This window comes from Salmo trutta, chromosome 16, assembly GCF_901001165.1.
Source record: "Salmo trutta chromosome 16, fSalTru1.1, whole genome shotgun sequence".
In the NCBI taxonomy this organism is placed as follows: Eukaryota; Metazoa; Chordata; class Actinopteri; order Salmoniformes; family Salmonidae; genus Salmo; species Salmo trutta.
This window is the reverse complement of record NC_042972.1, coordinates 46,731,717-46,748,147: the sequence shown is the minus strand read 5'-3', so window position 1 is coordinate 46,748,147 and position 16,431 is coordinate 46,731,717. Positions and strand designations below refer to the sequence as shown.

At 42.6% G+C, this 16,431-nt stretch overlaps 1 protein-coding gene across 15 annotated transcripts in view; it reads left to right on the top strand.

Annotated features, from left to right (window-relative positions):
- Window positions 1–16,431, top strand: part of LOC115150870 (forkhead box protein P1-B) — a 203,327-nt gene that overhangs the window by 182,312 nt on the left and 4,584 nt on the right. For all 15 annotated transcript variants that reach the window (XM_029694641.1, XM_029694634.1, XM_029694633.1 and 12 more), the window contains 9 exons: window positions 3,321–3,408; window positions 5,689–5,772; window positions 9,293–9,503; window positions 9,671–9,747; window positions 10,476–10,577; window positions 12,261–12,382; window positions 13,199–13,268; window positions 13,501–13,667; window positions 16,407–16,431. The exon at window positions 16,407–16,431 is cut by the window's right edge and continues 4,584 nt beyond it. In XM_029694641.1, coding sequence (XP_029550501.1) covers window positions 3,321–3,408; window positions 5,689–5,772; window positions 9,293–9,503; window positions 9,671–9,747; window positions 10,476–10,577; window positions 12,261–12,382; window positions 13,199–13,268; window positions 13,501–13,667; window positions 16,407–16,431 — 946 coding nt within the window. The remainder of the gene's footprint in view (window positions 1–3,320; window positions 3,409–5,688; window positions 5,773–9,292; window positions 9,504–9,670; window positions 9,748–10,475; window positions 10,578–12,260; window positions 12,383–13,198; window positions 13,269–13,500; window positions 13,668–16,406) is intronic.

Below are 16,431 nucleotides of genomic sequence, written 5' to 3'. Positions count from 1 at the left end.
GTGAACTTTTACTCTGTTTTTAACACATTTTTCACTAAGTTGTTCGACTTAACATTACAAATTAGCAAAAATGTGTCTATTTTCCTCCCCCTTCACATTTCAGTTTTGGGAGTGTCACCTTCAAACCATCACTATTTATTGTATTCTGACATTGCCTCACACTTTGTTTATAGAAGTGAGCGGAATTAAAATCTGTGTGCCTGGTAAAGCTCTCCTTAGAAAAAAAGCCTTTTAGTGCACTCTGCAATGTTTTTATCATGGCAACATCTTGTTTACTTTAGTTGCCTGCCTAAACTGCTCGGAACATGTTAAGAAAACCTTTGGAGAGAGTCTCTACAAAGCCGTCTTTGTGTAACAGCAGCAGGCGAGAGAGCAAGCAGCTCACCGATGTGTTAACTCTCAAACCCTTAAGCACTTCCACATGAAACCCAGAGACTGATACCCCACAAATAAAAACAATGAATAAATCAGGCATATGCTAACAATACCTTTTATAAATGATTGTTCAGGCGGATAGACATGTTGGAAGTGACCTGGAGGAGACAGTGGAGACAGTGTGTGTGAGAGACAGCAGAACACTGAGCATTGTGTAGGAGAGTGGGAAAGGTGAGGAGGACTCTAACGTCAACCAGATTTCAGCTCGGCATGCCAATAGTAACAACTAATACGGGGCTGAAATGTTGTTTTAAACTGTGTGCGTATTTATTCTGTCTTTTAAAGAAAACATGAATACCTACATGCACTGTCTCGATAAATAAAAAGGGCCAAATCCTATTCCTGTTTTCAATTCAGTGCTGTGAGAGGTGGGGTCCGGATCGTAGCAGAGCTCAGTGTTTTTATGAGGGTCAGGACCCCCTCTTCAGTGGCCGTTCAAAGGTCACAGCCAGTGAAACACTGCACTGCCCTCTAGTGCTGCACCCTCTGCCTCTCTCTCTCACTCTCATAAAACAAACTGACTCTCACACCTCAACACTCTGAGAATTGCTTAAGAAATAATAGGCTATTTGGTGTATATGTCTTTTGTAGACAATGTTCTTCCTATTTCTCAACATAGGTCTCCTAAAAGATTTATTTTAAAATCGTTGAACAATATTCTTCAGTATCTTATATTTAAAATGCAGTTTGGACCCAATGTGCAAACAGTTTTAATAAAAACAATGAAAATAGAAATGAAAATGTACACAGTGATCAGCTACAGAGTATATGGACATGTTCCATAGTGCTGGTCCAAAGTAGTGGGTCCAGTGTATATAATTAAAACCAGTGAAAAAGAAAGGCACACTAAATGATATGTAAAAAGCTGACTGTGTAAGGAATGTCTATTTAACTTGTTTTATTGTGGCAATTTACATTAGGGACTGTCATCCTGCCAGAAAGCTTTTAAAATCTGCTTCATTTCAAGTCCAGAAAGTGACACATGCCAACGTTCATAGTCTCTCTCGATGTCAATTCCCCATATCCCCAGCTAGCTCCCTGTATCCAGACGCTCTTCGCAGGGCTGCATTAGGGCCCATTTGAATATTTCATTTCCTATTAATTATGCACTGTGACTCTCCATGTCATTAGAAGGGGAAAAAATCTCATGTAACAAAGGATGAAAAGAAGCAAGGCGCACGGCTTCCGTGAACAGAGAAATTCCAAAGCTCATCACGTAGGTCACCCTTCATTGAAAATGAGGTCTATGCCGGTTAAATAAATTGAAGTTGAAACGTCTTTACCTATTATTTTTTTTTGTTGTAAGATGTACTGAAATGTTTACCGGTTTCAACCTACTTAATTAAATGGCCTTTTATTTAATTCAGATAAATGTGAAGCTGAGTGGACAGAATTGATTTCAGCAGCCAGGGTTATCTTTCACGCTTTCTTCAGATATGCCTTCATTTCTGTCTTTTTGTCAAAATAATTACATTGAAAATACTGAATATATATTACAGACTATTTAAAAATATATATACAACAGGGACATCGGAAAAGCAGTGTATTTGCCATAAAGATTTATATCAGTGTGCCCAAGGTTGAAAATAGCCCTCTGAAAGAGAAACCTTCACATTCAAGCAGAATGCCATCAATTTCCCCTCCCTTCATATAATGTCAGTTTTGTGTGTGTCTGTGGCTTTTTAATGCACAAATGTGTTGTCGGTATGTTAAGCAATCGGCCCATAACAAAACTGCCAGGGTGGCCTTTAGATTTATTGGGCCATCACTTCAGCCCGGCCTGCCATTGCTGCTGCCCCGGTCAGGTCTGGCTACTTTTTGCAATAAATGACAGAAAAAGTGGATTTGAGAAGGCAGGCACGTCGCACACCATTCCTCCCTCAGCCGGCGCCACTGTGAGCGCGTAGAGGCATGCCTAGTGACAGTGACCTACATGGTCACTGAAGATGTGATATAATTTATGATATATATAATATATTGGATCCATTAGCGAGCATAATGAAGTAGTGAAATGAAAGGGTATTTGTGAAATCAGTTCAAACATCCTGCTCGGATTATGATTAAATGATTAATGAAATGCCCCTGCATAAGCATTTTCAAACAGTAATTCATGCGGAGGCTGATAAAAATCCTCCAATCATATTTCCTTCACTCGTGAACCTTATCTCCACCATTTTATATAAATCACGGGAAAAATCCTGTCTGCTGCCGGGCAAGCTACTTATTTAGATTAGTAAAAACGTGCAGGAAAAGAGAACATCTTCGCAGTATAAAATAATCATGCATAATTATATTCATAATTCAAGTTTGTGACAGATTCCATCTCTCTTCTTCTTGTTGTCCTTTGCCTTTCCGCCTGGCTTCATTTGACTTCTCTTCATCCTGATGACATAATTAACTAAAAAAGCCACCAAAATAAGGAGAATGTGCCAACCAGAAAGGCATGGTGCCATCTTTGAAAAGAAAGGTTGCACAGTGAAGCACTGTATAATTTACTAAATTAATCCAACCTGAAATTCTTAAGTCATTTTTCTTATCTATGAAGTTAAGTTTGAGCCGATATGGCCACCTCATGAAATATGGATTCCTTTCTTCTTTGCTTAAATAATTCCTTTTCAGGATATGCAGATATTATTATATAAATCCTGGTAATATTAGGGTAGTTTTATATTTCTGGATCTGCACAGTATTTACTCATTATTATCTGTATGTGTGTTCACCATTTCTACTTTATTCCCACAGTACCCATACAAAGGAATTACTAGATCACGTAATCACATAAAGAATTATAGGATTTGTGTCAAATTGTAAAAAGGCTGCAGTAAAACCATGTGAAGACACACTGAGCTGAGAATCTTTGTTTTCTCTTTTATCTTTTCTCTCAGGCATCTCAACAATGAGCACGCCCTGGACGACAGGAGCACAGCCCAATGTCGGGTGCAAATGCAGGTCGTACAGCAGCTGGAACTACAGGTATTGTCTCTCGTTTTCGCCAAATATGTGTGGCTCCTTTCCTGACACTTCCTCTGTCTACTGCCCTCCCCCTGTCTCGCAAATATGAACCATGGGTCACACATTGAGGGGGGTGGAAGAATAAAATGCTTTTGTACATTTGTGAGTAACCAGTCATTAAAAATGTGTTATGTATGCATGACAGCCAGGCAAAGATATATGAAGGGCTCCGGGGCTAAGTAGAGAAGATAATTACATTTTGAATTTTACTGGGTTTTAAGGTTATTTATGACTTTAAACTGTTTGGCACCAACAATAAAACACTTCTTGAAATGCTCAGGCAGCAGCCAACGATGGGCTTCCTCAGTGTCTACTAGGTTTATTGGAACAGAAAGATACGGTACAATATTTCTCACAAATAACAGTGATAAGGAATATTAATGCCGTCCTCCCTATGAGTGGTCTGATAGGCACTTCGTCCATACGAGGGACCCTGGAAAATATGCATATGTACATTAAGTATGCGCTAATGGAAAAAGGGATGGCACAATTTTGGTCCATTAGTGTGCGTAAGTAAGGGGCTGTGGAGAGGTGGTCTGAACACTCTCTACTGGTCCCAATGCCCTCTAGGCTGGAACCAGGTGCCTTTGGGGACGGTTTGAACATATTTTATTACAACTGAAAGGTAGACACAACAAACCATGCCATTAACTGTTGTTTTTGTGTATTTTGTTGTTGCTAAGCAGGCATTGTAATCGATGGCATTTTTATGTATAATAGATTCGATGATGTATATTCAGTTGAAGTCGGAAGTTTACATACACCTTAGCCAAATACATTTAAACTCCGTTTTTCACAATTCCTGACATTTAATCCTATTAAAAATGCCCTCTCTTAGGTCAGTTAGGATCGCCACTTTATTTTAAGAATGTGAAATGTCAGAATAATAGTAGAGAGAGTGATTTATTTCAGCTTTTATTTCTTTCATCACATTCCAAGTGGGTCAGAAGTTTACATACACTCAATTAGTATTTGGTAGCATTGCCTTTAAATTGTTTAACTTGGGTCAAACATTTCAGGTAGCCTTCCACAAGCTTCCCTCAATTAGTTGGGTGAATTTTGGCCCATTCCGCCTGACAAAGCTGGTGTAACTGAGTCAGGTTTGTAGGCCTCCTTACTCGCACATGCTTTTTCAGTTCTGCCCACAAATTCTCTATAGGAGTGAGGTCAGGGCTTTGTGATGGCCACTTCAAAACCTTGACTTTGTTGTCCTTTAGCCAGTTTGCAACAACTTTGGAAGTATGCTTGGGGTCATTGTCCATTTGGAAGACCCATTTGCGACCAAGCTTTAACTTCCTGACTGATGTCTTGAGATGTTGCTTCAATATATCCACATAATTTTCCTCCCTCATGATGCCATCTATTTTGTGAAGTGCACCAGTCCCTCCTGATGCTGTCACCCCCGTGCTTCACGGTTGGGATGGTGATCAGAAGCTTCTAAAGCCATGACATCATTTTCGGGAATTTTCCAAGCTGTTTAAAGACAGTCAACTTAGTGTATGTAAACGTCTGACCCACTGGAATTTTGATACAGTGAATTATAAGTGAAATAATCTGTCTGTAAACAATTGTTGGAAAAATGACTTGTGTCATGCACAAAGTAAATGTCCTAACCGACTTGCCAAAAGTATAGTTTGTTAACAAGAAATTTGTGGAATGGTTGAAAAACAAGTTTTAATGACTCCAACCTAAGTGTATGTAAACTTCCGACTTCAACTGTACTACCATTTATCATAGTTACAAACGCAATGACGATTAACAGAATTTTAACCTCGAACGACGAGGTTACAAGTTCAGTTAAGCGTTTCACAACACTACCATCTTACTTATTATTTCCGCTCTGGTTGCGTGTATCATTGAGAGCAACTCGGTGTGTGTGTTTATCAGACACATCCTGATTCCTCCCCCTAACCCAGCATATCTCTATAATGTGACCTGGCAGCTACTGTAAGATAGAGTGGACAGTTTAGGACAGGTAGGCAGATCCAGGGTTTGTTATTGGCAATGGGACCTAGAGTATAGTTTAACCTTGAAGAAGAGACATCCCCAAATAGACTTGTTCATGAACATTTAAGGTATCAAAATACACCAAAGTTTATAATCAGAGCAGCATATTAAATAAACAACGTACATATATGACATACAGTGAGAAACAACATAATGCATTGGATTGTACGACAGAGAATTAGATTTTTGTTCATAAAGGATTTAATGGTTGTTTTTTTCCCCTTCTCATTACAGCTAGCGAAAGACAAAGAGCGTCTGCAAGCCATGATGACGCATCTCCACGTCAAATCCACGGAGCCCAAACCCGCCCCACAGCCAGTGAGTAAACTCTCTACCATGTGCCTGTTTTCCGTCCTCCTCTTCTCTCACTTGTCTAATTGCCACACTTATATATATTAATGCATTTCCTCATCTCTTTATGTATCTGCTAAACGAAAGCAGCTGCTCACTTGAGAGGAGCACTAAATAATGTTTTGGTCACATATTTTGACATCCCCGATTCTATTTTGCTCTGATGATTAACTCAGAACACATGGTACCAGCGGTCAGTGGTGGCTGAACTGGTGTCGGTATGAGCCGACACCATAGACCTCTGTAGCGTGGTAAAATATAGACCTTTCTTTGAAACTGAAAAATCTCCTCAACGTCTTCAATTGGTTGTGAAGATGGTATCCTGGGGATTCCACCAAATAAGCTTCAGAAATACAACATGTTTCTCAAATGAAGCGCAATCGTGATGGCTGTTCAATTCCTTATCTTGACACATTTTTCGGACCATAACACCACGTCTGTTATGTCATCATGTCACGATATAACTTACTGTTTAATCCTTGTCTTACAGGGGTACCACTTAAAATACAGCGTACTGCTATTTTGTCATGTATAAGAAGGAGCGCCATTACCATAGTTCAGTCATTGTGACAGTTCATTCATAGTGCCAAAGGCATGAGGGCCATTACACTGCTGGGCTGAACACAGAGGAACACACACACACACACAGAGAGAACCTCTCCTCTGACAAGTTCCTTTCAAAGCCTCAATCATTTATTTACAGTCAGTCTGGAGCTATTGACGGGCAGAGTCTCTGTACGGCGCTCCACACAGCGCAGGAAGGCAGGCAGGAAGGCAGGCAGTCAACATAAAGTGCCTGGAGATGTGACAATAGGCTGCTTGTCGGAGCTTTGCCTCTTGTCACACACACTGATTGTGTAGATTAGGCTTCAGAACGAGTGCCTGTCACAGGGACATTTGTATATGAAAAGTGGCTGGGGCAGCAGATAGCATCTTGACTTCTCTACCTCTCCCCAGGGCCAGTAGGAATGGCTGTGTCAGGGCTCTGTGCTAAAGCTCTGGGGGGTGGGTACCAGACCAGTGCTGCTTTTATTCAAATAAATCCATATCCTGCATTCTCCAGCGGTGGTGCAGTGCATGCTGGTAGCTGCACTGATATGCAATGATAAATGTGTCTAGTCGTGGTGTGGCTCGGTGGCTGGATCAGTGGGGGAATCCCACAGGTCAGAGTCCCAGCTGGAGCTCTCAGTTAGAATAGAGCTGGAGCTGACCTCAGAGTTAGACCAGGCTTTAGACTATAGACTGTTCAGGGAGTGGGTGTTGATGGGAGAAAAAACATTCAGTCACGACAGAGAACAGCCTGCATTTTACAGTTACTATTTTACAGTTAGTCCTAATTAAATACATAACACATAGATCTATACTGTACATACACAGTGTCAACTGAATATAATTTAATTTATTCCTATGAGCTTTAAAAAAAAAAATTTTTTAAAGAGCTGAAGAATACAGTGCATAAACAATCTGTGTGTGTGTGTGCGTGTGTGTGTTTGTTTTTGTGGGGGTGGGTGTTTGTAGTTGGTGTCACTAAGCATTCTCGTCAGAAGTCTGACCTTTTCGCAGTACATAATTAAGGAGGGACTTTTTTGTTTATTTTCTTTAGCAGCTTGGCAAGTCAAAGCCAGTATAATTAGATCACCAATTACCATTTCATTAATTTCTGTCTGAAGTCTCATTTTGTCTCTGCACTGGAGTGAGCCCAAATGCTGAGGGAAACAAAGGCCAGGCTATTACCAGGCTGTCTGGCCTATTGTTGAGGGCCACTCACTGTTTTTGGCTGGGGAATATGGATGAAACATGAAACAAAGACTGCTAATCCACAGGAAAATAAGTCTATTGATAGTATTGTGTCAGAAAACAACCAACCGAAGTGTGATTTATTTGGCCCTTGATTTAGAATAACACCCTCGTACAGTAGTGAATGTACCGTATACATGTATGTGCTTACAGTAATTGTGTAACACATTATTTGTGTAGAACTCTGCCAAAAGGCATATTCTGGCCTCAGAATTCTTAATAAACATTACATGCTGTATTTACACATCTCCATTGATGCAGAAGAAAAACAGGCACCATTTCCATGTTTTAGCAAGTGTAATGCAAATGAATACAAATACACAGACTACAATTCATTCAAAAAAATCACACTAGCCGTAACCTCGTTAAGTCAATGTCATGTCAAGGATAAATATAGCGGTGGTGCCAGCCGTGCAGGCAGCCCCAGATTTCTTTATTATATACCTGTCTATCATGTGGGGCCATCTCGGTGGTAATGACTGCTAATAGGGTTGTGGTAATTGGGTGGCCGTGGAGGATCCATGTGGGGGGGTGAGATGTTAAACACTGTCTGTTCACTTTTACCTGCAAGCCCTGCATCTCCACTGTAACCCACAATCATTATCAGCTGAACTTAGACATCTGATACCTCCAAAGCAATTGACAGCGTTGGCATTTCATTAATTTGTTAGCACAATCCACAAATGATTGTCAAAGATGAGACGCCTCCTGCCCACTCTCTTTCTCTCTCTCTCTCTCTCTCTGTTTTTTCCTCCCCTCTTTCCTTGCAGACTGAAGTCATGTTTAATTTGGAAACTGGCCTCCTTTGGCAAATGAGCAATTAGAACAATTTTGTGCGAATATGTATATGTGTCATTAGCTTTCCTGCAAATTAATAGCTGGAGCAATGGGTCAGACTAGAATTTTCCACTTGACTGCTGCTCCAGTGTGGAGGCTTGGCAGACTTTGGAAGCAGCCACAGCTGCTGGAAGCCATGGTATACGTTCGGAGCACTTGGCTTAATTCGTTTACCTTGTAGCCATTATTACTAATATCCCTCCCCACACCCCCACCCTTGACAGAAAAGCAACCCCTCTCATTCTCCCTCTCTACCAAATATTTGGGGTCCATCTTGCGCCAGACAGCGTAGCCCAGGTGATGGGGTCATTCAGATACAGCATTTAATCATCAGATCACCTCCATAAGCATCTCCTAATTAGAGTCCTTACAATACAATTTCATCTTGTAATTAGCCCAGATTGGCCGCTTCCTTTCCGTGGCTTATTAGTAGCTGCTCAGCGGTAGGTAAGAATCACATTGTCATTTGTCAGGGCTGTTAGGCCGCCCATCTCCCCTCGCCAGTCGCCACGGATGTGATGCCAGCAGATGAAACAAAGGGAAGAAAACAGAGAGCAGGGAAGGGAGCTGAGCCGTTAGAGGAGTAGGAGACGGGAGGTGGAGAGAGCATGGGCAGGACTCCTCGGTTGTTTTCTAAACGTTTAGCGAACGTTCACGGATCATCCTCAGGGTTGCCCATAATTAGAGCTGTGATCAGCCTAGCCAATGAGGCATCTGAGACGCTGGGTAATTAACAAGCTTTTGTCTCTGTCTGTCTGTCTGTCTGTCTGTCTGTCTGTCTGTCTGTCTGTCTGTCTGTCTGTCTGTCTGTCTGTCTGTCTGTCTGTGTTGTTTTGTTTACTCTCCCTCCCAGCTCAACCTGGTGTCCAACGTCACCCTGTCCAAAACAGCCCCCCCTGAGGCCTCGCCCCCTCTGAGCCTGCCCCAGACCCCAACCACCCCCACGGCCCCCCTGACGCCCTTGTCCCAGGCCTACTCCGTCATCACCCCCAACAGCCTCCACCACAGCGTGGGGCCCATGCGCCGGCGCTACTCTGACAAGTACAACATGCCCATTTCTCCAGGTATTGGACGCATATACCACACACACATAAACACACACACACACACACACACACACACGCGCACATACAATTTAAAATCTATCAGACTACAAATGTATCTATAATAGCTACTGACTATGGCCTTTCTCTATGTTCGTCTGTATGCTGTGTTTGCTCCCTTTGTACAGATATTGTCCAGAACAAAGAGTTCTACATGAATGCTGAAGTCAGACCTCCCTTCACATATGCCTCACTTATACGCCAGGTAAGGATCCTCTGGTCGGATGCCTCCGCTCTGCACTTCTCTGAGCTGGTAACTTGCAATGTATTTAATCTGTCATTTAAAGGAATAGGGCCTTTAATCTGCTTCAGTGGCTTCTGTCGTTAGCAGAACACGCAGTAGATAAATATTCAGCCAAGACACAGATTGCTTATTTTCTGCTTTTTTTTCTCTCCCTTCCTTGTTAAATTTCAAATACAATTTAGACGCGTAGCAGAAGATTAACCATCTGCAAATGAGTACAAGAATGCACTCGGGACTCCAAAAAACGGCCAGAAATAACATTTGCTTTTGATTAAGCATTACAGTGGATGTGATTATTATGAAATTAATTTCACACAACAGTAGGGATGAGCCTGTTTTAAGATGGCCAGTCAATTATCGTCCAGCCCGCAGTAATCTGTGATCTCAGGAATTTATCTAAGCCTGTCATAATTGCTGGCCTGTAATCTGCCTGAGAAATGTTTTTGCTTCCCTCCATTTACACTGACAAAAGAAATATATTCAAATTGTGAGATTTGAATGGGAACCAGACAGTGTTCCATAAACAAAGCGAGAGGGTACACATCGTCCACATCATCACACGGACAGACAATGAACTGTAGTCTGTGTTCTTTCAGGAGAGCACACACAACCTGCATGCCACTTGTGAATAATTGATTGTTTTTCAGAGGGAACAAAATGTTAAATGTTGTTTCTGTCTCTTTTTCCAGGCTATCCTTGAATCACCGGAAAAGCAGCTAACACTAAATGAAATTTACAACTGGTTCACACGAATGTTTGCATATTTCAGGCGCAACGCCGCAACATGGAAGGTAAAATCACTCTTCACTTTGACTTCCTTAGACTAATATAAAGGGCAGGGACTGTTGTGTTGATCTTGTGGAATTAAATGATAGTCAAATGTATCAAGTTTAAATGCAATGAATGAGTCTTTACCCAATTCATAACTTTGCCCGCTTATTCTATCCGAATAGAGCCACCCCTAACACAAACACTGTCTGTAACCTCGCAGAAGAATTATGAGGGAAATTGTGCATTCTTGTAAAAGAAAATCCCCACCTAATATTTGGAGTTGTTTTTGGTAGTGGGTGGAATTGGTTTAACTCCCTACTGTGCTGCCAGGGACTCCTGGCCGAGACACTCCCACAGAATTTAAACTGAGAGCACCTTTTCCACTGGGCCACACACACACAGGCAGACAAACAGAGACAGAAAAAGAGAGGGGTTAGAAAGAGAGGGTAGACTAAAACCAAAGGAGAAGCTGAGGAGTAAAAGAAAAGAGAGTGATGACGCATTGACGGCTACCCTCATAAGGCAAGGAGGGCTGTAGTGTAGCGTATCCACAGTGCAGCTGTGGATAAAACCCTGAGCCCCCCCCCCCTGAGCCCCCCAACACAGCTCACTGTCCTCTCTCTTTAACTGCCTGCCTTCGCAGGCCGCTGACAGCCCTACCATAGGGGCACATTGGAGTTATAAACACCAAATCCCACACTGTGAAACACTCCTGCATAGAGGCATGCATGCACGCACACGCACACACGCACACACACACTCAATAAAGCACTCCGATGACAAAGGGCCAATACGTATACAGAGTTCCAATCTCATGTGTCAGTGATTGGTTTATTTAAAAGGGCAATCTGCAGTTGTTACGTCCATTTTTGGACTTATAAATTAATGATATGTACCCATTGATTCTTAAATAATGTAACTTATAAATGCCTCATGAGCTTAGTTTAACTGTGGTACCCCATCAGAACCCAAAATATAAGCTTATTTTACGCATATTTTAAACCAAATAAATGTCAACAAACACATGTCAAAACATGGTTAAAACTATAATTTTGATGGCATGGATGGTCACCGTTTGTATCCATAGCTCTGTCTTTGGATTCTCCAGCCTCATCCCTCAGCTTTTTTCCCGAAACAGTGGCGGGGAAAGCATGTTGTTATTGTTTCAACTGCTGCTGATTGCCACTTTAAGAAAAGTAACCCGCATACTCTGCAAATGGTCTTGTGAAAAAGCTTATCATATAACCCACAAGCTGAAGCTTTTGGAAATGTGTCTTCTCCATTAATGTTCAATTGTAGGTAAGGTCATAACTGAAAGTGACAAACCAAACAGACTGGTTTATTTGATCAAGGTCTTTGTTCAGTTTGGGTTTTTGTTATCAGGGACTTACAGTAGGCTCTTCTCAAATGGCTCGTCATAAATTCAAGCTCTATGAAAGATATTTTAAAAGGATGTTGATGAAATGAAACTGTATTGCCATAGTAACTGGAAAATATTTCCACAATGTTTTTGTCATTTGAAACTTTTGGCAGTCTACTGCCAATAGATCACTGATACTTGAAAGAATGTACTGTATTTATATCCAGGTTCTATCATGTCTCTGTCTAAATGTTTCTTCTCTGAAATGAAATGGTTCATTATTAGACATTTGCTTGTGTTGATAGAATTTTTCTCTCCCTTCTCTTTTTTACACCAACTGCAGAACGCAGTCCGGCATAATCTTAGTCTTCACAAGTGTTTTGTGCGAGTAGAAAACGTTAAAGGGGCTGTGTGGACAGTGGATGAACTAGAGTTCCAAAAGAGAAGGCCACAAAAGATCAGTGGGTAGGTCTGCCACCTCTGGCCGACTCTGGCGTTTGTCTGGTTGTGGATCTATGGGAAGAGGCTGCTCCATGTCATTGTCTGCGTGCCACGATGTCCCCCAAAGTCGCTGTTTGCTTTAGTGTGCAGCATCCCCCGTGCTTTCCGTGTTCTACTCCTGGTGGTGTAACCATAACCCACATTGGCTTGTGCTTATTTTCATTTTGATCATCTCCCTCTCCTCCCTTGTCCCTCTGTCTGTGACTGGTGTTGGTCTGTCTGTCCCTCTGTCTATCTGTCCCTGTGTTGTTGTGATCACTGCGTCTGCATCTGGCTGCCCTGATGCTTGTCTCCTGCTCAGGGTGCCATTCGCACCAACCTTTCCCTGCATAAGTGCTTTGTGAGAGTAGAGGATGAGTTTGGGTCTTTTTGGACTGTTGATGATGAGGAGTTTAAACGCGGCCGCCACGTACAGCGAGGCCGCCCTCGGAAATACACCGCTGATGAGAACTTTGATGAGCTGCTCGTACAGTAAGCACTTCCGCCTGGCCCACTCTGCTTCCTGACCCCCAACTTCCCCCAGACCCCCACCCCCCCACCACCACCTCCTGCATGCTCCGCCTCTGTGTTCCCATCAATGCCTCTGTGTTCCCATCAATGCCTCTGTGTTCAGCTCTTTCATCATACATCAGGCTTTTACACAACCTGCTTTCATCAACCTGTTTTGTCTTCCTTACAATGAATTGAAATGATTCTGTGTGCTTTTGGGGATTGATAAAATTGCATGGATTGCATTAAATGAATGATGAGCATTTTCTAAACTAAAGTTGTTTTCTGCAGAAGTCCAGCATTAGTGAAGAACATCCAGACCAGCTTGGGTTATGGGCCAGCTCTCTCTGCAGCCTTCCAGGTAAATGTGAATACTGACTCAGTCTCAAACTCTCTGGGCGTTCACTACTTTACCTTTTAACCTTTTACTGTGAGGGAAAGAAAGTCAGGAAATAATAAACATAACACTGTGTCCACCTCCTATTCCTGGTCACTCTTCCTTGTTTTGGATGTACGGGTGGTGGGTTGGCAGGCTGAAAAGTGCTGACAGTTTTCTTCCGTTTCACTGTTTTAACACTGTGCATGCTTGTCAGGCTTCAATGGCAGAAAACAACATACCTCTATACACTACTGCTTCCATTGGAAGTCCCACCCTCAACTCCCTGGCGAATGCCATCCGAGAGGAGATGAACGGAGCGATGGACCATGGAAACAGCAACGGCAGTGACAGCAGTCCAGGACGCTCTCCCTTGCCAGCTATGTGAGTGGCTCCTTACTTTTTATCTACAGTATTTGTTTAAGACTGGAGGAAAGGAAAGAGTTTCAGCTGGTCACCACTGATTCAAATAGATCCCAAATATAATGGATTTTGATGGAACATTTAAATATCCACCCAAATGCTTTAGAATTTGATATTAAATGTCAGATGTTATATAAATGAACAGTGGTAAAAAGGATTATGAATAAAGAGAGGATGATATTGGCGCAGTTGGATGAAGGGTCAGGGCCAGGACTGTGGCTACAGCCCTCCCTGAAAATGGAAACTGCACCTTCTGGAAGGTTTCAAAGCCAGGCAAGGCCGGGAAGAGAAGACCGGAGCCCTCTGTTATTTCAACACGAAGTTTATAAACTCTTCTTTATTACGGTTCAAAAATGTGTCCTGCCATCTGCTGAGTCCAGCCATAATCACCTCTTCAATTGATTAAAATATTTACAAAATGCCAGAAAGCAAAGTGACAAAGCTGCTGTCTCCTCCACACTGAAACATGAGCTCCAACATGTCCAGAACCCTCTGAGCCGTCGAAAGAAAAACAACAAAAAAAGCATAATTATTCTAGAAGAAATAGTCCACGATTCCCATGTAGGAAAGCTGTGGTCGGCCTGGAAACCGCAGTTCCCTATTCACTTGTTGTATAGGAGTGTCTGCTAAGTTGTTTGAAGCCTAAAATAATATGGGGCAGGCAGCATCGTTTCCAGATGTGGGGCAGACCACCGATGTGCAGCTCTGCTAGATTTAGGGATGGCCCTGTAAAACATCAGAGCCAGAGGGAAGCTGTGCCGGAAAACAAAAAGGTGCAGTATTGAGCTTGTGGCGAAATGGAGAAAAGTGCCATCCCTAATCACTGTGAACATAGCTTTGGGCATCGCTCTGGAACAGGAAAGGCAGAGACAGGATGGGTGTGCTGGCCCAAAGGCTGCCTGTGTCTCTCTCCCTCTCTTTATCTTGAGGCTGATTAAACCCATATTCTGAGCTTTTTCACAATTACTCCGTGTGGATAAGCTTCATACGAGTACAAAATCCGTCAGAGCGTTCAACTTCAGTGCGTTTGCGCAGCGCCACATTTCTTCTATCTTCTATGAAGCAGCACGCCTTCAAACAAACGTTCAGGTTTACTAGCTAGCACCCTCTATCGCTCTCAAGCCGGCTCCCTCTCTCCTCTCTGTCCTCCAAGAGATGCACCTCACACAATCTACAGACTCGCAACATCCTCGTCCCACCCGAACCAAACCTGGCTCACAGCTCTTCACCTGGTGTACAGGCATCAGGCTGACTATGGAGTGGCCCAGGCCTTACATGTGTTTACCAGCTGCCTATCTCACAGCCCTGCATGGTGTTAGACAGAGTTAGGCTTTTAACACATAGAGGAAAACAGGGGCTGTTCTATTTTACAGGATGACTATAATCAGGTATCCAGCCTCAGCCAGCTAATTAAAAGCAGAGTGTGGAATCAGCATGCAGTTCAATAGCATAATAATAACAATTTCATGTTTGCCCTGCAGCTAGGGATTGAGACCTGAGGCGATGTGACTTGTGGAGTTACTTTGATCTGAAACCAATAGAAAAGCTGACTTTACTTTTCTCCCTGTTTTGTCAGCTCGTTTGTGTTGAACTTGTTTTCAAGTGTGTGGGTAAATAAATCTAATTTGTGTAACGTTTGTGGGTAAATAAATCTGGAACATGCATGTTACTGGTCGCTGGTCAAAATGAGCTCAGCATCTTGTACTGATATATAGTGATGGGGGAAATAAATGTATACAGTTACACATCGCCATATTATTTTTGAACGATATTATATCGATATTTGACTCCGTGTGTCGATTTCTAAAAATAACAATTGAAATGGTTAGAAAAAGGGGAAATATCCCGCAGCTGCTCATAATGTATTACCTTTTTCCCTCCTCTCTGCGCCTGTGGAGCCTCCTTCCCGTGCGCTTTATTCCTGCAGTGTTTCTGTAATGAGAATTTGGCAGATCTCATCTCTTTAGCGCCTCCTTTGCCCAGGCAGTGGGCTGGGTTCATGTTTTGCCTTGTTTACAACTGACAGCGTTATTATTCTCGTAAGGGCTCTGTTTCTTATCACAATGTTGTGTTGAGTGTGCCTTTCTGCTCTGCTCTCGCGCCTTCCTGCCAGTGCTTTTCTTCTCTTATTGACACTTGGGTGAAAATATGCATTAATTTTGGAGTTTAAAGCATGTATAGCGGTGTCTGGTCGCTGTGTTTGCTTGAAGTTGATTAATGATAGAAGCTGGCTCGGGGTCATCCTCTGGAGACCCGCCTCGCAGGTTGTGCATGTTAACGAGTAGGAAGAGGAACACACAGCACGCCACTGATCCACCACCACCAGGAGCCTGACAAACCCCCCACTCGCTCCCTCCGCAGAGTCCATTCTTCTCTCTCCCCGTCGCACGTTGTTAATCTTCCTCATTTATCAATTCTAAGTGAATACCCAGTTGTCAGCTGCTATGAAAATAAAGCCTGCCGGTTTCCTGGGATTGGAATACCTCAAAGGAAGGTGAAATTATCATCAAGCCCAGCCCAGTGAGGCCCCTCTCAGAGATTCATTAGAGCCATTCATTTGTTTTTGTTTCTAATTTCTGAATCAATACATGTCTGTGATTCTGTTTTCGAGAGAGAATGAAAGGTTCAACAAGGGTTTAACCAGCTAAAGATAAACTAACTGGACCATCCCCTGTCTGTTTGTGTTCTGTTTCCACGCAGGCATCACATTAAAGAGGAACCGCTG